The 22,675-nt window shown below is 41.0% G+C and overlaps 1 protein-coding gene across 1 annotated transcript in view; it reads left to right on the top strand.

Annotated features, from left to right (window-relative positions):
- dock2 (dedicator of cytokinesis 2) overlaps positions 1–21,521 on the top strand; it is a 101,011-nt gene extending 79,490 nt beyond the window's left edge. The window contains exons 27-51 of the mRNA XM_080465242.1: positions 1,252–1,350; positions 1,908–2,002; positions 2,801–2,879; positions 3,010–3,110; positions 3,428–3,486; positions 3,908–4,056; positions 4,354–4,439; positions 5,476–5,632; positions 7,567–7,607; positions 10,059–10,149; positions 11,529–11,639; positions 12,154–12,243; positions 13,223–13,327; positions 13,937–14,078; positions 14,924–15,005; positions 15,209–15,293; positions 15,678–15,764; positions 16,278–16,454; positions 17,512–17,595; positions 17,696–17,833; positions 18,274–18,401; positions 18,543–18,750; positions 18,862–18,967; positions 19,620–19,768; positions 20,420–21,521. Coding sequence (XP_080321368.1) covers positions 1,252–1,350; positions 1,908–2,002; positions 2,801–2,879; positions 3,010–3,110; positions 3,428–3,486; positions 3,908–4,056; positions 4,354–4,439; positions 5,476–5,632; positions 7,567–7,607; positions 10,059–10,149; positions 11,529–11,639; positions 12,154–12,243; positions 13,223–13,327; positions 13,937–14,078; positions 14,924–15,005; positions 15,209–15,293; positions 15,678–15,764; positions 16,278–16,454; positions 17,512–17,595; positions 17,696–17,833; positions 18,274–18,401; positions 18,543–18,750; positions 18,862–18,967; positions 19,620–19,768; positions 20,420–20,482 — 2,712 coding nt within the window. The 3' untranslated portion in view covers positions 20,483–21,521. The remainder of the gene's footprint in view (positions 1–1,251; positions 1,351–1,907; positions 2,003–2,800; positions 2,880–3,009; positions 3,111–3,427; positions 3,487–3,907; positions 4,057–4,353; positions 4,440–5,475; positions 5,633–7,566; positions 7,608–10,058; positions 10,150–11,528; positions 11,640–12,153; positions 12,244–13,222; positions 13,328–13,936; positions 14,079–14,923; positions 15,006–15,208; positions 15,294–15,677; positions 15,765–16,277; positions 16,455–17,511; positions 17,596–17,695; positions 17,834–18,273; positions 18,402–18,542; positions 18,751–18,861; positions 18,968–19,619; positions 19,769–20,419) is intronic.
- Positions 21,522–22,675: the final 1,154 nt, after the last annotated feature.

The raw sequence follows: 22,675 nt of genomic DNA, 5'->3' as shown, positions 1-22,675 counted from the left end.
AGTCGGCCAGCTTGTTGTGTTTGAGCTCCTGTTTCCCATTGTACATTCTGTTTGACTTTCGGGTCGGGATTCAATGTAGAGCTCTTGCAAATATGCAGAACATTTCATCCTGCTCCAGTCCAACTGCTCAGTGAGAGTTAGATTTTTATTTACTCGATCTTGGTGTGTTTTTTTTATTTATTTTTATTTTACAATCCAGTTTCACTCGTGCAATAATTCAACTTTTTTTGGTGAGTGTAGTGAGTGACAACGAGAAACACGAGCAAGGATCAGCAGACGAACTGACAATTGACAAGACTAAGGGCTTCACATATACTCTGGGAATAGGGAGACAACAAGACATCTGACAACAATCAAGGGTAATCGGGGGGTGGGGGTGGGGTGCAGATGAGGAGATACGGGTGGAGCAATGAGTCACGAGAGATGAGGGTAGAGAGAGAACATGAAACCAAAGCACAAAATCTAAATACCAAGACCAGAATGTATATAAATATCACTTTTCACTACCTATGTTTTATTTGAGTGTTGACGTGCACTGATGTGAAATCCAGTCGGACATCCCTGAGACAGTAATAGCAGTTTAAGATTATTTAACCACGTCATGCTTTCTGTGTCATTACACAATTGCAAAGGATCCTGTTGTTATTGCAAAATTGCTTTTGCCCGTGTTCCTTTTCTTGTTTCTGTTCTGTATTGTTTTGTTCCATTTTTTCTTTAGAAAAGATAAATCAAATTGCCATTATTTTTTGTTTCATTGCTTTTGTAATTGCAGCTGTAGAACGATTGAAAATATATTTTGTAAATCTTAACCTCTGGCAGAACAACATAATGTAAATGCTGGAACACAATTTAGAAACTGGAGAGCTTGCTGCTCTTCCTGGCAATAGCTGTGCTTTTTTTTTCTAATAGTAATTATGCTAATTTGTGAATTGCATTGTGCTAATGACTTCTTCTCACATATGGCATTTTAAAAAATAACATTTAGAAAGTGTTTCTGTTGCTCAGAGCGCTGCCCTTTTGTTCCCGGCCCTGTGGGCAGTTCGTGATGATGTTGATGCTGTTCCAGTAATGGCACAAATGACCAAGTGAAAGATTTGGTCATAGTTTTTATAAAATGTATAATGTTTTTCCTTATTTTACTTTTGTTGAAAGTAAAAGGATTGAGAGCGCCTGTATGGAGCAGAAAAGTAATGATGTTTTTTCTCTTTGTCCTCCTCTTCTCCCTCCTACATACACACTTTCTTTTTGTAGTCAAGAGTTGTTGCCTGCATGACAGCTATCCTCAGTCAGATGGATGATCATCACTATGCTACATACATAGAAACCTTCGCTGGAGCCTCTGATCTCGTGGTAAGTGCACACATGCCAGGGGATATCTGCTAACTGCACAGCGAAGGTGAGATACCAAAACACTTAAATCCCTCAAACTGCATTACTTTGACTGAAGACATCTGCTACAATTCATCCAAGCAGTATCCATCCATCTTGCTTCATGTTTCCATCCATCCATCCATCCATCCATCCATCCATCCATCCATCCATCCATCCATCCATCCATCCATCCATCCATCCATCCATCCATCCATCCATCCATCCATCCATCCATCCAACTTGGCCATGAACAGTGAGCCTCCAGTCAGTGGAAGGTCTAGACTAGAAGCCATCATAACAAGATGCCGGAGGTATAGGTGCTTGAGTCAGGAGGAGTATGGCTCACATCCCAGGAAGAAAAAAAACAAAGAAACAAAAAAAATGTTTTAGTTTACTTACATGCATTAAGTGTTGTGAGCACTCTTAGCATTGATGAGACCAGGAATGTGGACTGTAAACCTCTCAGGTTGCTCTATTCTGCTTTGTCAGCACAAACTAGCTTTATAGTAGTGCATTCATTCGTCTGTTTGTTGCAGGACTTCCTGATGGAATCGTTCCTACTCTTCAGGGACCTGATTTGGAAGCACGTGTACCCATCTGACTGGATGGCGATGATCATGGTTCAAAACAGGTAAACTAACATTTTAACAGTTTACTTAACATGATTTTATATCTTTCACTTTTTTTTTTCCTTGTTAGATGAACTACCCAAGTCTGCTATTGGGCTCATGCAGCTTGGTTGTGTATTTTGAAAGATTTTCAACATCCACAGTGGCTTTTTTCATCCTCACAAACCCACAGTGGGATAAGGTAGAGGCAGTAAAGCTGGATCAAGGCTGCAGTGATGAAAACAGCTGATGTGTCAAATGATTCTATGAGTGTGAGCTGATGGAGTCAAAGCTATCAGTGTATTTTTGTCATGTAAGCTAGAGTGAAGGCTAAAGCTGTGTCAGAGCAAAAAGCAAATAAAAGTGAAAGTGAGGTGGAGGACAAGACAGGGTAATAAGGGAGTCTGGGGCAGGAGATGTGCAGATGTAGAGAGTCAGTCTCACTGAATTGTGAAAAACAAATCAGTGGAGAGATGGAGAACTGTGTTTGGCTCTGGATAATGATGATAGATCGAAAGTGTTGGTGCATGAACAGAAACTAGGAGCTGCTTTTGCTACTTAACTTCAGGAATGCATAAAGTCATATCTCAGTGAAACACCTGCACACTGTTAAGTCGCTATCATGATCTATCACTGTGACAGAAGGCTTGAAATTTAAGCAATATTTGCAAGACAGGATAGCAGTTTGAAGCTTTCTGCCTTGGCAGCTGTCAATGCTGAGTTTTGAAATTATTTAAACGGATGAGTTGAATTCATGATCAACTATAAAAATCCAAAGTCTCCAAAGTTAACATATGTATGTGTGTGCATCTATCAATTAGAGTGTTCCTGAGAGCCATCAATACCTACGCCGACACTATGAACCAAAAGTTCCTCACTAACGATGACTTTGAGGTGCAGGTAAGCGTGTGATATTCTCCTGCATCGTTTCATTTCGACTGCAAAACCGCCTTTGTAATTGTTCCCCCTTTAACAAAGCTCTGCGCTGTCTTCCGCTACATCTCATCTCTTAATCTTCCTTCCTGTCTAGTTGTGGAATAACTACTTCCACTTGGCGGTGGCGTTTATTACCCAGGAGTCTTTGCAGCTTCAGCATTTCTCGCCAACCAAGAGGAACAAGATTCTGGCCAAGTGAGAGAGAAGCCATTTAATTTCCTTATTTACCTCACCTACTCTCCCTGCTCTAATGAAACACAGTGATTTGCGATCTATTTTGGAGCCTGCATGTACACTCCCACTGCCCATTAAACCCTTGTATTACCTGTGAATGGATATTCAATTTGGTTCATGTTAGGGTAGAGGAGTGCAGCATTATCTCTCCCACTGGGTTGTTCCATTTCTGCAGGTGAAAATAGCAATATTGATTAAGACGTTGTTCCAAACTAATTGGCTAATTTCTCATTCTGTTTCTTTCACTTTCTTACTTTCTCACTCACACCTTATTGCAGGTATGGAGATATGAGAAGGCTTATCGGCTTCGCCATACGTGACATCTGGTACAAACTAGGTAAGAAGGTGTAGATTGAAGTGCCTGTAGTGTGATTGACTTGCTACTCTTGAGTCGGTCTCCCCGGCAAAACTGTAGTGTCTGCGAATGTTGTTTCCAGAGAGGGTAGCATTGATCGACTATGCCAGGACTATTTCACATGGATGGACATCAATATAACATGTCAGTGTTTCATTAGAATTCTCACAGTTCCCTGGTAGGTTGAGGAAAGCTGCATGTACAGAAATGTGAGGGTATATTCTGCGGATAGGAACCAAAGTTCAAAGTCCTTATCACAGAGAGAAACAGCTTCTTGAATTTAGTAGATAGAGACCCATAGAGCTGCCTGAGGGTCAGAGGATGCCGGGTGAGAAATGGGTACCGGTGCAGATAAGATTTTGCCTATATCTTTTTTGAATACATGCGTGTGTCTGTCTTTCAGGCAGCCATAAGATCGCTTTCATTCCTGGCATGGTCGGACCAATCTTGGAGATGACGTTAATTCCCGAAGAGGAGTTGAGAAGGGCCACAATTCCCATTTTCTTTGACATGATCACCTGCGAGCATGCACACTATGGCAACTTCCACAAGGTACACACATGAAGGAGACAAACGGGAACAAGCCACCAGAGTGCACAGACAGAAACACATAACGAGACAACCTTCATATTTGTTCACAAGGCAAAACATCACAAGCTTAAAACAGAAATGCTGGCATAGTCTTGTTGCCTTCCTTTATTGGTTTTCTGTGACACTGCACATAAAAGTAAAAGAGACACCTTAATTATGCTTGCATAATTGATTTCTTCCACTATCGCTCTCTCCCTTTGCTTCATCCTTTCTCTTTTGTCTCCTTCCACCCCCTCCTTCTTTTTGTGTCTTTCACAGTTTGAGAATGAGATTATTCTGAAGTTGGACCACGAGGTGGAAGGCGGAGGCGGAGACGAAAGATACATGCAGCTACTGGAGACCATGTAGGCCTAAGCAGATTTAAGTAGATTTACACACCTCACAGTATGCCTTGTAAATGCAACCAACAGAGAAGACTGCATGGCTTTCCTGGTGTTACATTAATATGACAACACACACACTGCACCATATACAAGCCAGTAGTAACAAACATGATGTAATATAAAACCGTGCAAACAAGCTTACAGTTTGCAAAAACTCCTGGATGTTGACAAATGAACATGAGACAATACTGGTTACTGAATTTTCCTCAACTTTAGCCCTGAACACCTAAAGTAGGTTTGACCACAGTCTCTGCATCCCAGAACTATTACCCTAAATCAAAGGTGTGCAACATGCAGCTCCAAGCCTATCTGCAGTGGTTCCATTGAGCTTTAATTTATTGTATTGGTCTCGAGCCAAGGCAGGCTTTTTTTTCACCGTAGAAATAGGTCTGATAAATGTTGTTGTCCTATTATTGTTGAGTTCTGCATGACAAAGCACACAGGCCTGAGAAAAAGAGCAAAGACTGTAGACTTTTATATAAAACTTAGGTAACAAGGAAACATCTGACAGGTTGTTTCCTCATTCCTCGCTGCAGTGCACATGTGGATGAAGTCCTTTGCATTCTCAGTATTATCTAACAACTATTTAAGTTCATTTAAGATATTTTAAGTTGAGAAAAAAAATGTTCTTCATGTAAATGCAAAGCTTTTTCCAGTTATGAGCTTTGTACTCAAATATACAAATATGGTAATTGGTAATTCCATGCAAATAAACTGTTATTTCTATTGAAGTTTGTTACACAGCAGATCTTTCAAAGGGTCTCTCACCCAACACACACAAGTCAAAACTACAACATAACACAACAAGGTAAATGAAAACAATATCACGTGTCCATGACTCTGCTATTTCATTGAAAAGATTTAGAGGTGTCGGTCCAGATAACCACAGATTGTAACCTTTGACACCTGTCACAGGCCTCCCAGTAATATGTTAAATCATCAGCAGAGCCACATTCAGACGCCTCCGATGATTAACTTATTTATGCTCGTCTGCCAGCTTGCTTGACTGCGCCGCGGAGAAACCCACGCTGAGGCCGCAGGTGCAGCACTTTGTCTCCTTGGTGAAGGGACTCCTCATCCGTCTCCTTGACTACCGCGCTGTGATGACCGATGACAGCCGCAACAACCGCATGAGCTGCACCGTCAACCTTTTGGTAAGTCTGACCGTCGTTGACATCGGGAATCAGTTGGCTGGGCTGGCTTTTGCCCTGCTTTTTTAAAAAGGCTTTTTCGAGTATCATGTCATCTCCTGTGAGAACAGCGTTAACCAGCTCTCCGAAAGAAGGGTGAGCAATACGGTTCAGGATCCTTTTGAAAGCTGAGCCTCTGGTTTTTTTTTACCATGGTGGCACGAGCCTTTTATCCATTCCTTTATTTTTGTTGATGTTTTCTTTGTGTTTTTTGGACGCTTGCTAAATCTTAGAGGATTCCCTGCACGCTTTGAGTCTGCCATGCATCATCACAGATTTGCACTTATTGACATTAACCTTGTGATTCTTGTGCTGCACTTTGTAGCTGCCTCATTGGACCTCACATCAGCACATCTTTGGCTTTTTCCAGACACACTCACTCTCACATCAATAAACCCATTATTAATTGAAAGACTATTGTCAGTGGAGAGTTTGTTCCCCACAAATTTCCGTAAGTAATCTCATCAATGCCAACGAACCTAGCTGAACTTTTTATTTAAATTGTTTTGCGGGGAGGCACAGATTTCAGGTTTTGTCTTTCAATTGAAAATAATTCAATTCCTTTTCCACAAAACATTTTCGGGCTGATTGATCTACTAAAGAGCACTCATCTCTGGGTCTGGTCTCTGCCTGTTTGCAGCACCTTGCGTCAGCTCCTGTCTGTTCCTTTGCCTTTCTTGCATATGTTCTCCTTATCAGATTCCCCCCCCCCATGGTTTTCTCAGGTTTAGTAATAGATCCCATCTACGTGCCATATGCTCACCTTTTAAGCAGATGAAATATTTCTTCCTCCAAAATGTCTCGGTCTCTTTCTCTTTCTCTCTCTAATTTTCATTTTTAATGTACTTCAGAGAAACAAACATTTAGAGGTTTGTGCTTGAATCTTCTAACGTGTTATTTTTTCTCCTGAAGGTAAAAGCCACTGGCACGTGGCAGAGGTGTTTAGCCTGTAGCCTCTGGCAACTGCCCATTAGCTATTCTATTTCATTTGTTTGGCCAGCTGAAAAATCCTTTCTGCAGGCTAACAGGCACCACTGCACCCTCCTATCCATGCCGCTCTGGGCGAAGTTCACTGAGGAATTACACACACAATCACACACATATTTGTCATGCTCCTTCATGCAGATGCACTTTGAAAGGGACACAAATATATCTTTACACATTGAGAAATACACACTCAGCCAGCAGTAACCTCTACTTTTCTGTATAACTTTGTGACCCAATAATCAATTTAATGTACATGTTAACATTTATATATTAGGAGATTATTTCTATCAATTTCTTTTTTTATTTTACAGATGCCTCTTTGTATGTTAGATTATTTAGCGTGTGTTTTGTTGGCTGCTGTGAGTAACAGTGACTGAACCTCGACATGAGGGACATGCTACACCAGGGACGTTGGCTCATTAACTTGAAATTATCCGCGCAATCAATGACAAATGTTACCCTTGTAATGTCAAGCTCGTGGATTTAAGTATGCACCTAGTCCAGACACACTGTAAAGCGTTCCAGCAGTCTGTTTTAAATTAAAGTTTTATTATCCTTCTTGTTGTAGCAGCAGTCACATCTCACACCTCATGAAGGTCTGCGAATGTGTCGCCTTATTTGAACCTGTTGTATTGTGTTGCTTGTACTGGTGAGGTGTGTTTTGGGGTTGCATAGGTTTGCCTCACTCCTCTACTTTCTGTAGATGTCATTAAACTTCATTACACTGGGAGATTGTGCAGTTCAACTAACAAACGCACATGCATCCACCCCCACACACTAACTTGCACGAGCAATTGAAAGTATGCAGCATATAGATGCAAACGTTAAGCCACAAACGCAGAATCACTAACTTGCAGTCACTTGCAGCACTTCAGAACGACGATAACTCAACTTCTGCTTTTGTTTTCCAGAACTTTTACAAAGACATCAACCGCGAAGGGATGTACATCAGGTAGTTGAATATTGAGTTGCACTAAAATATGCTGAGATGGTGTCTGTGTGTGCGCATGCGCAAGCCTGTATGTGTGGGTATGTGTATGTGTGAGTGTGTGCGTGTGTGTGTGTGTGTGTGTGGTTTCATAATCTGACAAGGGATTATATGAGTTCTACTGAATTAATGTCAAAATCCATGGGATCAGCCTTTGGTCTGACTGGAGGCTGTACAGAGAGGAGAGAGAGACAGATGATGAGCACAAGGGAGGGAGAGGTGGAGAGACAGAGAACCACAGGCCATTAGTGAGAGAGAGAGAGAGCAGGGGAAAGCCGGGAATACAGATCCGAGTTGGATGTATGGCTTTTAGACTTCTTAGTGGCCCATATGGACGAATATAAGCACAAGTCAGGGGTTGATCAGCTGCCTCTGTCTCCTCTGGAGACCACAGTGGTTCGCATGCGTCCAGCCTTAGCCAAGATGGTTCTATATGTCTTTATTCTCGTGTTACATAAGTCCCCAACAGTGGATAATAAGTGCAAAAACTAATTATGTTACAGCCCAGTGTGTGATTTATTAGATATTTCATTTGCAGATTGAACACATATTCTAATAATAAAATTGATAATTAACCGTTAGTGCTCACTTTACAACAGAATGTTGTCTCATCTTGCAACCTGATAATGACTGATAAAATACTATCGTCGCACATATATTTAAAATTCCCTTTGCGCCTCTGTTTCCAATATGAACAAAAGTATTAGCTACGTGAAGAAAATCAGTTGTTGATGATTAGTCATGCAGAATTCTGCATCATTAGTCCAGTAAAAGTGGAATATGAGAAATGTCTATATTGAAGTGTTTAAAATCTCTTGGTATACATTGTTGGCTCTGTTCTTTCAAATACAGAAAGTTGGCAGCACAGCAAAGAAAAACTGCGACTGTGTAATTTTTCCATCCTATTAAATACAGTGAAATAGTTATTATGCTTTTTTTTTTTTATGCAGTTAATACAACTTGATGGTGCAATGCCATTTAAATTATTGATTTATTTGTATTCCTTTCTAAAAGTCATTATGATTTTCTTCTTCAAATGTATATTTGCAAGATAATAATGAAGCATATGAATTCTGCTTATCTTTTCTATTTGTTAATCTTGAACAGGGACGTCACACAAATAGACCTTTTGAAAGCAGGTTTAGGATGTGAAGTGGCTGTTGACCACCTTGTCCACACTGTCTTGTGTGGACAAGCTTATTTCACTATGGAACTGGGTCATTCTACATGTCATGTCCGTTTAAAAAGAAAAGTTACGGACTGGCAGTTTTCGCCAGTCAAGAACCTCATACCAGCCAAACACATCAAAGGCAACAGTGGATTGATTTAACATGGGGGAAAAAATCCACAGGCCTTAAGAAAATGTACAATAGGTTTCTGACGCACCCAAAGAATGAAAAGTATCTTGCTATACGTTTGTGTGCTAGAAGCTATGCCATTACCAGTCCGTGGAAAAAGAGAGAGGAAAGGAACGTGGGAAGGAGAGCGAGCAGAACGAATGAGAGGAATAAACAACTGTGAGGGGTCGGTCACACAAACAAGTCAAATAAGTATATATATATATATATATATATATAATCTGTTTGTTGATCCAATAAGACAGAGTCTGAGTGTTTTTCCACAAACAACAACTGGCCATAACCAGCAGGCAAACGGTGTTCAACCACAAGCTCATTCAAGTTAACAGAAAAAGAAAAAACAAACAAACAAACAAACAGACGAGCGATAACAAAGTCAGTGAACATTTTGACAGGAAGAAGGAACAGTTGACCCAGGAGTGCGTTTATACCGTACAGGCAGACAGAGGATTGTTCATTTAAAAACATCCAGAAGCCATTGCTCCCCTGCTTTGTCATCAGTGCCTCAGCAACAAAGTCAGGCCTCTGGCCATGTGGCAAAATGTTTTCTCTAGACAGAAGGAGATGGATACAACGAAAAGATGAACACTGAAGGCAGTGGCAGTAAAGGAGGGATTTGGTTGTGAGTGTTCTCATTTTCCTCATCAGGTTTTGAAAAGAATAAAAATAAAACTTACATTACTGTGCAAGAAACATCTGTCAGACCATTCAGACATATGCTGAACAGTGTTTGTGTGCGTGTGTGTGTGTGTGTGTGTGTGTGTGTGTGTGTGTGTGTGTGTGTGTGTGTGTGTGTGTGTGTGTGTGTGTGTGTGTGTGTGTGTGTGTGTGTGTGTGTGTGTGTGCCTGCATGTCTCTATGACCTTGCGTTTTGTATATTTCAATGCATGTGTGAGCGAGGCAGAGTGATGCACATTGTCTCGCTCTATCACTGTGATTAATTCCTCATCCAGGCTGCCCAACAGTGGCACCTAGTGGAATAATGTGTCAGCTGCTTGTTGAAGCCGACTTGATTTGTTGGACTGTGACAGATCTGTTTGCATCCGCGTGTGTTCAGGTACCTGTACAAACTGAGGGACCTTCACCTCGAGGGCGAAAACTACACAGAGGCTGCATACACACTGCTGCTCCACTCCCGACTGCTCAAGGTAGAGCACACACACACACACACACACACACACACACACACACACACACACACACACACACACACACACACACACACACACACACACACACACACACACACACACACACACACACACACACACACACTCCCCGATGACGGGATGATGCATTTACTCACACAATTTTTTGTAGACTTTTCAGCTATAACTATTACTGACATGACCCTAACCGTGACCCAAAACTGGCGTGTCTTTAATCTTTTCACCTGATAACGCCCTTAAAATTACCGCCACTCATTTTCTGCAGACTGCAGCGACTTCTTATCAGTTCGAGATCTTTACCTTTTCGCCTAAACTAACTGTCGTCTCAAAACAAACCGCACACACACACATACACACATAGACATGCACGCACTCAGATATAAAGACATATTTTGCCGTTTTATGCTTGGCCTCACTGTCTTGCTCTTCCTAATCACTTGTCTGCCCGCCACCAATGAGATCGTTTTTTTATTAGCTGATAAATGGTTGCTACGTCTGTGGCCTCCAAATGATGGAGTCCCAAGGTTAGTTTATGGCTTGTCGTCGGCCACCGCAGCTGGATCACTATGGTGATTGATTTTGGGCACTTGCACTGTGTGTGTGTGTGTGTGTGTGTGTGTGTGTGTGTGTGTGTGTGTGTGTGTGTGTGTGTGTGTGTGTGTGTGTGTGTGTGTGTGTGTGTGTGTGTGTGTGTGTGTGTGTGTGTGTGTGTGTGTGTGTGTGTGACTGAGTGGCACGCATACATGCATGAGAACGGTTTGTGACCCTCTTTCATCTTTTCATTTATTTTATTGGACACTTAGACGCATACAAAGGTTGGGGAATGGGGGAGAGGTTTCCCTTTCTGTCACTTTATCTTCTCCTCTATCTGTCTGGTATCATTGCAATAAGCTGTTGAACTCGACAGCATGTTTTTTGGGGGGTTTTTTTACCTTCAATGTGTCTGTCGGGTCTCTGTATTGCCTTTCCTGTTTCACATTATTGTGAGGAATACGCCGTATTGCACAACATGTCATAATCTTCTTGATGAGTATTTTAAATGGATTACATTGTTTTTGACGCAGATTGGTGGATTTCTAAATTAGTATCGGTGTGAAGTGTACACTGAAAGATGAACCACTGCTTGTGTTTAAAATAAATTGCTGCGGTTTTTCTCACATCCTCTCCCTTTGACTAATATTTATCATAACCACTCTAAACTTAAAATGTGTTCTCTCCTCTTTTTCCCCCCCACAGTGGTGATGCATAGGACAGCGGAAATCAGAGCTGTCTGCAAAGTTTATTTCAGGAGCATACTTTTGTACATACCTTCATAAATATCTCCTTTTCTCCCCGTTCATTCCCGACGTTTGTCTCAGTGGTCGGATGAGATGTGTAGCCCTCAGTTTGAGCTCTACGGCTCACAAACTCAGCGGCAGCTCAAGGAAACCCTCTACGACACCATCATTGACTACTTTGACAAGGGCAAGGTCTGTATTGTTTCAGGCTCTCAGGAGTCACTTAGAAATGAATAACTCTTGACCTCTTAACTGTGACTTTTCAGCCCGAAGTGTGATCTCTTGCAAGACTATGACACAGTTTAGTATTCCTAACCATATGAACTTTATTTTTCAGCAGTTGAAGAAACTGCAGTACTTTTATGTTCTAAAAAAAAAAAAAAAAAAAAAGAAAAGTCGCTTTCCGGTGTCATACCTTCAGCATCTTTTACAGATGAAGCCATGTTGCAATCATGCAGTCATAGTCTCTCTGGAGCACGTTGGCGTCACATTCATTTTGTATTCTCCACGAGTACCTCGTGTTCTTTGAAGCAGGGATACAGAGACTTTTCTCTACTCTACTGAGACCTGAGACCGTAGACTTCATGAAATGAAATCCCACCACAACAGATGCTTCTTGTTTATTAGCAGATGGTGTAATGAAGGACACTTGTTTTGTTTTTTTTGTTTTTTTTACTTTTTTGTGTGTGTGTGTATGTGTGTTTAGATGTGGGAGGAGGCCATCACGCTGTGTAAGGAACTCGCTGAACAATATGAAAATGAGATCTTTGACTACGAGTTGCTCAGCAAAAGATTGGTAAGATATAACAACTCTTCAATCTTCCTGTATTCTGCACAACAACCACAATCACACGTTGCTCTTTCTCCTTCTCTCAGCCTCCGCTGCTCAATTCCCCTCAGAGATGTTTTAGATATCTCCTGGATTCAAGGGGATGTTTCAAGAAGAGAGTTAAAGCCATTTAGACATGTTTTTGATACCAGAGGTGATGCAGTTACCTGTAAGCACCGTTTTTCTTTCTGAATAGTTGTAAAACGACCAATAAATACTTTTATTTTCTCCTGAGTTCAGAGAAAGAATGTTTTTTTAATCAATCTTATATAAATGTATTATAACAAAGTAAATAAATCTCATGAAATTGGACTGCCTCTCAGTCTAATACCATTATCTATAGGTAGCTTTCTTGCCTCTGATGGAGTCATGGGACATCCCTCCATATATGTTTACTTCCAAGTTGACAGTTTCAAAACGCTCAAATCATTTTTCTGCAGAAATTTGCTGTTGGCTTTTGTAATTATCACTATTTGACCCAAAAAGGGGGACGTCTTATTGTCTGTCTACAACCATTTCAAACCCCGGCGAACCCTTCAGCAGCAGAAGTAAATGCCCCCCGTAGCCATCCCCTAACTCATGTTTTAACACCATCAGCTCCTCGCTTCTCCCTTCACTAAAGGCTTCATTTTTCCTCCTTCCCAAAGAGAGTTACTCTTTTCCAACAATGGAAAAATCCCTCTCACACTATGTCTCCCACTTTTTTCATATGACTGCAGCGATGGCTCTCCGAGCTAATACTGAATTTATGTGGTTATATAAATGACAGACAATGCCCTTGGATGCTCTGCACTTTTCTTTTTTTTCTACATCTATCACCCTAACAGGGGCTGTATTTTGCTGAGGGTGGCTTTGTCATTGGCGTGCGCTGATAAAACTGCCCCAGCTGCACATCTAAAACTGCCCTGCACTCATGCCCCGTTTCTCTCTCCGCATCTCTCTGCAGGAAAAACAAGCCAAGTTCTACGAGAATATTATGAAGATCCTGAGGCCCAAGCCAGACTACTTTGCAGTGGGCTACTATGGACAGGGCTACCCGCCATTCCTCAGGGTTAGTATCAGTGTCACTCTTCATTGATGGCGCAAATAGCCAGTAATGAAATGTTTCTGATTTCATACAAATGAAGGGGTTTTTTTTTTTTGTTCTTTTTAAACATTATCAAAGCTGATATCACTTTTTCATGAGGTACGCACAGTGAACCTCACACATTTTCTGGTCAAAAAACATTTCCTTCCCATGATTACCTCTGAAACTTTGTTCTTCTAAGTTGCAACAGTGGACACGTTTTCAAACGGACCCACAAGATAGTTAACAGAATGAGCATAAAAGGCCCTCCGGGAACACTGTGGATCTGTGGACTTCAGCAAACTGCAGAAATAAAATATTCCGATGTTTATTCCTCCTGTAATCATTAGATGTACTATTCTGCTGTGGTAAGGAGAATGACAAAACCGGTGAAACTGTAAAAACAGACAGGCTAGAGCTGCATGTATTTGCCTTTGAGAAAAGAAAATCGTAATACACTTCCAGCTCCTGGATGGACTCTCTGACTTGAAGGGAGGCCGCGCAAACCCAGAGAATATTCCTAGGACGATCGAACGTTGGCTCTGAAACTTTTCATTAGCTTTATTAACGCCAGTTAATTTCCCCTGACTACAGAACAAGGTGTTTATCCACCGGGGAAAAGAGTACGAGCGCAGAGAGGACTTCCAGAACCAGCTGATGAGCCAGTTCCCCAGCTCTGTGCGCCTCAACACAACCACCATGCCAGGAGATGACATCAAAAACTCCCCTCTTCAGTGTATCCTTATCACACACACATACACGTATACACACACATACACACACACATACACAACCATAGCTGAACATTAATGTATTATTAATCTAATTTAATCAAGATTTTTCTATCCTGTTGCTGCAGACTTCTCATGACCGCAGCACCTGTACCAATCGTCGAGGTATCAAAAAAGTCAAGCAACCTTGCGACCAGAAGGTTTCTGGTTTGGACCAGCGGTAGATTTCAGCAGGCAAAGCGTAGACCATCACTTTCCCCCAGCCCTATCAAACTACTGTGGGCCCTCGAGACCATCCATTGACCCACTATAACTCTTTTATACAACTCAAGGTTGCAGGGCAATGCGGCTGATCTAAGCTTGCTCTGGGAAAACACAGTGTTGACCACCAACAGGTCGGCAATAAATCCTTTGTACTAATGAGTACATTTAGCAAATGAAGGAATTGCTCCTTTTTCTTCCGTGTCAGAATGTCGACGTTCTGACATTAGATTAATTGATTTATTTGACATTACAATGGCCCATAGGATTTCTGTAATACGATACCTTATAGTAATAGGAGGGCAGTTAAGTATTCAGGCCGCTGAAAGTAAAAGACACAAAGTCCACTGTTTTCTTTTTTTAAGTTCAAGAAACACAATAAAACTCAACTCATCACACTGTTTCATTCTGTGCGCTTCCATCCAAACCTAAGTTGGACATTGGTTTTCGTTTGTTTCACCTGTTTATTAAATCTCAGCCGAGAAGGTCAGACACATCCATCACAGATCACTCAGTGCGCTCTGACACAAAGATATTACAACTCCGTCCGTCATGTGCTGACAGTTGTTTTCTGAGCGATTCAAACCAGATATCCAGTGTTTCACGGTGCAGCCTGTCCTCGAGATCCCGCCTCGCTTGAAGAGCAAGCCAGTCCCCGACCAGATCATCAAGTAAGTGTTTTTTTTTTTCAACGTTAGAATTTCTTCATCAACTAAAATGAGCTTGTCTGCAAAATGAACAGCGAACAACTTTTGGCACTTCTGACTATGTACATGGTCAACATTTATCCTCCCTGTTAATGGCTTCCTCTTCTCTCTATTTCACCTCTCTTTCTCCGGCTTCATCTCTGCGCCCACCTCGCATCACAATGAAGTTTCTACAAGTCCAACTATGTGCAGCGATTCCACTACTCGAGACCTGTGAGAAAAGGACCCGTGGACCCCAACAATGAGTTTGTTGTGAGTTACTTTTTTGAAATGGAAAGATTTATGACCACAGGGACTATGAGAGCCTTGCAGAAGCTATTTGATACTTTCATTGTTACGAGTTTGAAAAATGCACTTTCTCTGCCAGATTAAAAAAAAATAACAATAAAATTTCTACATGTCCTACCTCCAGTAAAAATATATGATAAAATGTTTTCAGAGTTTGAAATGAGCACTTGCAATTCAGCATCAGATGCAGGTAGATGCAGTGACCAATGATTCGGTTAGATTAAATCACATTTGCGGCAAGTGTTGGGTAAGAGTTCAGACTTTAATCCAAGAAGGGATTTGGGGGTTTGGGTATTCCCAAGTGGCTGAGATTCATCCAAGAGCTGTACCACCTCTCATTTGATTCAGTCAATGTGGATTGAGCGCACAACCTTCACCACTGTGTACAAGCTGCCCGGGATCCTCCGCTGGTTTGAGGCTACTGACATGAAACATGTAAGTCCATTGGGCCTGTTTTACTGCATGTTCACCTTTCATGTTTTCTGGAAGATACTGTCTCTGCTGGAGCTTGAGGCAGTGTCAAATAACTCTGATTACATCGCTATTCTCACCTTTCTTTTTCTTTTTGTTACATACTGTGGAGTTCAAACAACAGTAACAGAATCGGAGAGGAAAAGTTTACCACTGTTATCATACTCCATTTTCTCTATCTCTGACATGATGATGCTTAATAACTATAAAAACAAACAATTGTACTTTAAATTATCATCAACATATTTAATACAGTCTAAAGTTTACTCCTTAACTCTTTAAATTTGAGCTCAGTCATTTTGGTTCCTCATTAGTCAATAGTGTTTTGAATAGCATGAGGACAAAGTTTCAAAGTCACTATTTGTTACTGCTGTCATAGAAAACGTTGAGGTCTACAAATGCTTTTTGACGATTGCTATAATTTCTCATTTATCTCCGCCTCTCCTGCTCTTTCTAATAATCTCCCCACCTCTCCAGACCACCTTGTCCCCCTTGGAGAATGCCATAGAGACAATGGAATCAACCAATGAGAAGATCCTGACCATGATCAACCAATACCAGGCCGACTGGAGTCTTCCCATCAACCCCCTGTCCATGCTGCTCAATGGCATCGTGGACCCAGCTGTGATGGGAGGCTTTGCCAAGTATGAAAAGGTAAATTCTGAGAAGCAGAAATAAACCTTTGAATATCTGAATGATCGCACATTAAGTTGTCTTTATTGTCCGACACATTAGCGACAACAGGGCCAGATGTCTGCAGATTGGTAGTATGGTGGCCGGAGAGGGACATAGTCAATTCAGCCTCATTCACAAATAATCAATCTCTGCTGTTTCTTTTGGAAATGAGGGAAAGTACAAGGTGTAAAATGATCTCAGTAGGGGACGATGTTAATTCTCAGCTTTACATCAACATAACTCCTCATATCAATCAATCCACTGCTTCATCTCATCATGACCCTGACCCTGGAAAAAAGTGTTACGCCTCCTAAAACAAATTCCAAATGTTGAAACAGTAGTAGATTTGGGAAATTCACTTTCAGTCTAACATTAATGAGTCTTTGCATGATTGTATTCATAATTGTGAAGCATGTAGCATGTATGTATCTACAGTTCTCAGTATTTTTTGGAGATTACAAAAAACTTCTAACTGTGAGGATTCTTAATTAAAAGAAATTTTATTTGTTGAGAAAAATAAAGCTGCATCTCTGTTTTAAGGGCAAAACTAAACTTTGAATAATGAGCATTCAGTCCTATCACGAAATAAACATCACAGCTAAGGCTCATTTCTTCATTCCTGGCTTCCATGTTAACTAAAGAATATAGGTATTTTTGTCCTTGAGCCAAACTTTAAAATCTTATCAGAGCGTAAGCGATGGCCTCACCGCAAGACTCATCTTTGTGATGAATTGACTTTAATCCTTTTTTTTTATCTAAAATCATCTCCTGTGGGTATGAAAATGAACAAAGTGAGCTTCAGTATTCCGGATGACCTGAAATTAATTATACTTATTTTGAGTGTGGTCTATTCATTGTTTTAAAATATATTTAATGTTCCCTATCAAACAATGCTCAGTTTTGAAATGTAATATCAGTATGTTATAGCATATAGATGTGTGTGGAAAAACCACTTAATAATTTACAAAGTGCCTGCGCCCTTGAACTCTGTAGCTCTTTGCTTTAAGAGCGTTGAGCGTTTTGTCTGTGTTTCCAGGCTTTCTTCACTGAAGAGTACGCTCAACAGCACCCAGAGGACAGAGACAAACTGCTGCGGCTCAAAGACCTCATCGCTTGGCAGGTACCAGACACACATTCTCATTTAACGCGTACACACTTCATACGGTCGTGTTGCTTTTATGTGAACTGTTCTTTTGACACCGTAACATTTGTATTTATAGATCCCATTACTAGGTGGAGGGATTCTCCTCCATGGCAAGAGAGTGACGGATGACCTGCGTCCTTTCCATGAGCGCATGGAAGAGTGTTTCAAACAGCTGAAGAAGAAAGTGGAAAAAGAGTACGGAGTGAGAGAGCTGGTAAGAAATGGCAGAGGGTGAAAGGGTAGATGTGGTAATTCTTATTTTTTTCTTTTTTTTCTGCATTGCTGCACAGATGTATGGTGATTAATTTTCACAAATTTTCACTTTATTTATTTATTTATTTATTTACTCATTCATTCATTCATTTATATTTGTTTGTGAACATGTGCAAAGAAATAAGACTTTCTGACTTTAGTCGTTTTTATTCCTCAACTTATTTACTTTTACTTTCTTTTACTGTCATCATCACTGTGCCATTGTCGTTTTCTCTATTTTTTCACATGAGAAATATATTCTGCATTAGTCCCACCGAGGAAACGTTCACAGTTTTACAGCCGCTCAAGGCAGCAAGACACAGAAGTGACCGAGTTAAAGTGAAGAAGTGTGATGAATCGTTATCATCAACATATTGTTCGGATGTCTGTTTATCTCTCCAGCCAGACATAGATGAAAGAAAGTCCACTCGTCCTCGTTCCATGCTGCGCTCCTTTCGTCAGTCCATCATCTCAACCTCCTCCCTTCAGGGATCTGAATGCGGGACTCCTACAAAGCTCCATGCTGACAGGTATCAATCACGTGACCTTAACTGCTGACCTGAAAGTGTCAATGTGCCTGTTTTCTTTTTTTCTTCCGCAGCAAACTGTAATGAAAATATCTTCAAGGTACATGCAAAAAGTTGCGTTTCACTGTTCCTGCTTCCTCCCAGGGACCTACTTCCAGAATCCCCAAACTCCTGGACCGCCACTCTGCAGCGCTCCAGCGGCAGTGTCAGCGTCAGTGCAGTGGAGGAGGGCGTGGTTACAGTGGGAGATGCAGAGGTCAAACTGAGGAAGAGTAAAAAGAAGAAGAAGCGGAGCAGCATGATCTTCATCACAGAAGAAAGAGACCGGACAAACACTCTGGACTGCAAACGGGTGAATGTTGCACAATTATAAGAGGAGGAAAGGAAAGCAGGCTGGATGTTAATATGCACAAAGGGTCGGTTAAGGGACGAAGAATTTTATGTGATCTTTGCCTCCCTCTAGCTGTCAAAGAAGCAGGAGTTCCGCAGTGACACCAACTTGTGTGAGCCAAATGAAGGAAATGTGCCACTGACTAATGCTAACTCCAGATCTCTGCCTGCAATCACAGGTGACAAACACACCGAAATGCACATTTTAATCTCAGTGACAAAGCACGGGCTGACAAAGTCAAAATGAAAGATTATGACCTCAGAAAAAGAACAAGATGCTTGTTTTTTTCTTCCCTATTCCAAAAAGCTAACAACAAAAACGTACGGTCATGTTTTTGTATTGGTGTGTGTGTGTGTGTGCGTGCGTGCGTGCGTGTCTGGCAAGCAGCAGCAGCAGCTGTTCCAATAATAACTCAACCTTAACTCCTAATTATTGAATCAGTAGTGTTCTAATGTTGTAATTTTCCCCTGAATCGAGCAGCATTTTCATCCAGTTTATATTTCATACTTTTGGCTACGTGACCCTCAAGTTCAAAGTTGTTCATCCGGCCACATTTCACCGACGCTTCACTGGCGCCCTGCCCCGACTGGGCCAGCTGAGCCAGCACTCGCTGTGGCGTTAATACACTACGTCTGATTAGCACGGCTGAATACAAGCTGCACTTCCTGAGCGTACACACATCGCTGCCAGTGTTTCCAGAGCTCATCAGCAAAACAGCTGCAAAGGTGCAATTAGTCACCAAAACTTGCCTGGCTGCAGGAGGAGGACGATGCTGTTTATTGTAATCAGCGTGACACCCACACTCAATCCTCACTTGTTCTCGTCTGCAGGTTTGTCCTTCGCAGTAGTCGGAGGGGCAGAGGAAGTGGACCAATCCAGAGCCAGAAGAGACAGTAAGAGCGCGTCTGTCTGTTTGACCTCTGACCGAACGGCAGACAGACGCTCCAAAGGCGTCATCAACCTGCTATTCAAGTCCAAGGTAGAGAAAGAGTCATGTTCCATGCACGCGCACTCCTGAATAGGCACTTTATCACTTTGGAAAACACACCGTTTTATTTTCGAACGAGTAAGATGACATTAATACTCGTGTTTTACTCATAATGTCTGTGTGAAGCTACAGTCAGGATGTGATTAGTCCCAAAGCAAAAGATAAAGGCGTCTGAAAGCACCTCTGAGATTCTCTAATTACCACTTAATACTGTAATCTTCATGGTGCATGTACTTTATACTCAGCTAAAGTATCAATGTATTCACAGATTTAAGAGGTATCAGCATGTTTCACTAGTTACTGAGAATGCGAAAAAGTCTTTGCAAAGACTTCAAAGCTTTTATAAACAGAGATATCACTGCATATATATACCGATTACCATTATTTAGATCACTCTGAGCACAGTGAACATATGAACATGTGCATTCTGATAAAGAGTCAGCAGTTTGTTTATTTTTTTGTTCAGGCGAATTCATATTGTTTTATTTAATTCTCTTGTTTTCCTATCTTTTGTGCAATCCAAAGCTGCTGTGCTGATTGATTCCCCCCATGTGGGACGAATTAAGTACCATATTAGGTTTCTATGTCCTTTATAATTTGATTTACTCCAAGTAACAATCATTTAATGTTTTATTTTAACAGAGCTCCAGATCTGAGGACGCGAAACCGGGAGATTCAGCCAAAGACAGCCATAACCACTTCTGAGATCCTTCATTTGATTTCTCATCCTTTCAATGCGCTTTACATTTGTTTTTACTGAAAGATCTAAACCTGCTGCCTGAAACCAAAATTATGCGCCGACTCACTCGCTGAGTTGGCCTGACAGTCTCAGTACTCTTGTTGCTTTGATCAAATTGATTTTACCTATCAATAAAGGCTATTTTGGTTGAGTGACCTTTTTTTCCCGGTGATTCAAATGATTCCCAGTGAAGCTAAATGTCATCCTACAGCTTTCCAATCAATTCTGCTTCTACAAGAGCGAGCAAATACAAACCATTGTAGTGGTCCGCTTGATTAAAAAGCTTATTATCGTGCGCTTTTCAGCATTGTTGTGAGAATTTAATGGGAAAATAATAATTTGATTAAGCACAAAGGTTACAGTGTCCTCCCAAAAGACTTTAAACTCAGACCCACTGCCAAAAAGCTTTGGCTTTGATACAACAAACAAGAAATACTAATAAATTCAAAGAGTCGACAAGCAGCGGAGCCGTTTGTACAAATGCAGCATCAGAGCTGCGTGTAAACAGACTTCATCCCGCTGGGTTTTGAGGTTTTTTTTTTTTTTTTTTTTCCCCATTGAAGTGTGTGCATGTGCATTCTTGTATTTCACTCCTTGTCGTGCCTGAAAACTGTGAGCACCCTGGTAAAGCAAACATAAAGCACTCCTCATTCATGTTTTTTGAGGTTAGTTTAAAAAAAGAAAACGTGTGTTTTTTTGTTATTTTATTCTTGACCTTCACCTGCAATGCTTTGCAACATGTGATTCTCCAGCCTCTCTGCACTGGCTCTCTGCAGCTTTCATGAGGTATTCTTTAAATAAACATATTTATCTTTATTATGGTTGCACCCAAAATAAAACAAAAACCACCATTATTTTGCAGCTCATGGAGAAAAATGTGACTTAAATTAGTTTAAGGTGAGGTGAAACAGTAAGTTGAATTATCTAAAAAAAAAAAAAAGGTTAAAAGCTTTTTGAAATGAGTAAACCAGCTAAAATGGTTTAAAACCTGAAAACAAGAAATGGAAAAAAAAAATAATAATTCTGATTGCTTGAGAAGGTAAAGCTGCCTGAAAAGGTTAAATTGGCTGCACCAGCTGGAATAGATAAATATGCAAAAATGCTTAAAATGTCTAGAATAGCTGCTAAAATGGCTTAAAACTGTTAAAAATGACTAAAACCTAAAACAGTTAAAAGACTAATAAATGAACGAACTAATAAATGCCTCAGGTGGGTAGGATTCTCCATAGAAGTTTGCACGTTTTATAAATACAGCAAAAGCTACTGTTTTGGTAAATATCGCAAAACTATATGAGTTTATGGACTTTTATCATCCGATTGAGAGCTCCATGTGTTTTGTGGCTTTTCAGGAAGTTTGGCAAAAGCAGCTTTTTTTGGTTCTGAAGGTTGCAGACCTGCTCAATGAAAGTAAAGTCACGATTTGAGCTGACCACAAGTCTGCAAGCAAAGCATGTAAACCAATTCAATGTCCTTGTCAAGGAAAACAAAGATAATGTGTCGGCGTCGAAGTATGTGTAGAGCTTGATTAATATTGGTTTTACCTAAAGCTTGAATTCATTGTGTTAGTTTGACCAATTAAACGGCATGGTATGGTTGGTCTGAAGTGCTCCCTGATGAAGTCAGGATGCTCGCACAACAAATTGAATGGATTCACAATCCGAATGTTCTTGTGCCTCTGGCTGTACTATAAAATGTCATATAAAAAAACCCCCAAAAAAACATCAGTCCATCACTTTTGCATACATATAGTGCAACTCATAAAATAGCTATGGTTGATAGAGGCAGGGTGGCCGCTTCTCCTCCGCCTCGAGTCTGTCTGCTAAATTAAGTTAATAGGCTCCCGGCTTCAGCTCCATGAGGCCATCCCACAAAGCCACGGGGGAAGAATAGCTCTTTACAGGCTGCCTGAGAGGTGGCGTGATGCCAGAGTGTAGAAATTGCAACTATAGAAATTGCAACTCCTGCTGTAAGGTGATTTTCGACATTGGAGACCACTGTGTCATTTGTATTCCGCGTCGCAGTTGCTGGATACAGTTGCTCCAAAATAATTTGTTCTCCGAGTGAGGGGGAGCGTAAATAATGAAAGAACAGCCGAGGATAAACCGTGTTTGCAAGGATGGTGTCTGTACAACATCCCAGCCCTGAGGAATTGTGATGGG

Source organism: Lipophrys pholis (assembly GCF_963383615.2).
Source record: "Lipophrys pholis genome assembly, chromosome: 6".
Taxonomy (NCBI): Eukaryota; Metazoa; Chordata; class Actinopteri; order Blenniiformes; family Blenniidae; genus Lipophrys; species Lipophrys pholis.
This window is presented reverse-complemented; position numbering and strand designations above follow the sequence as displayed.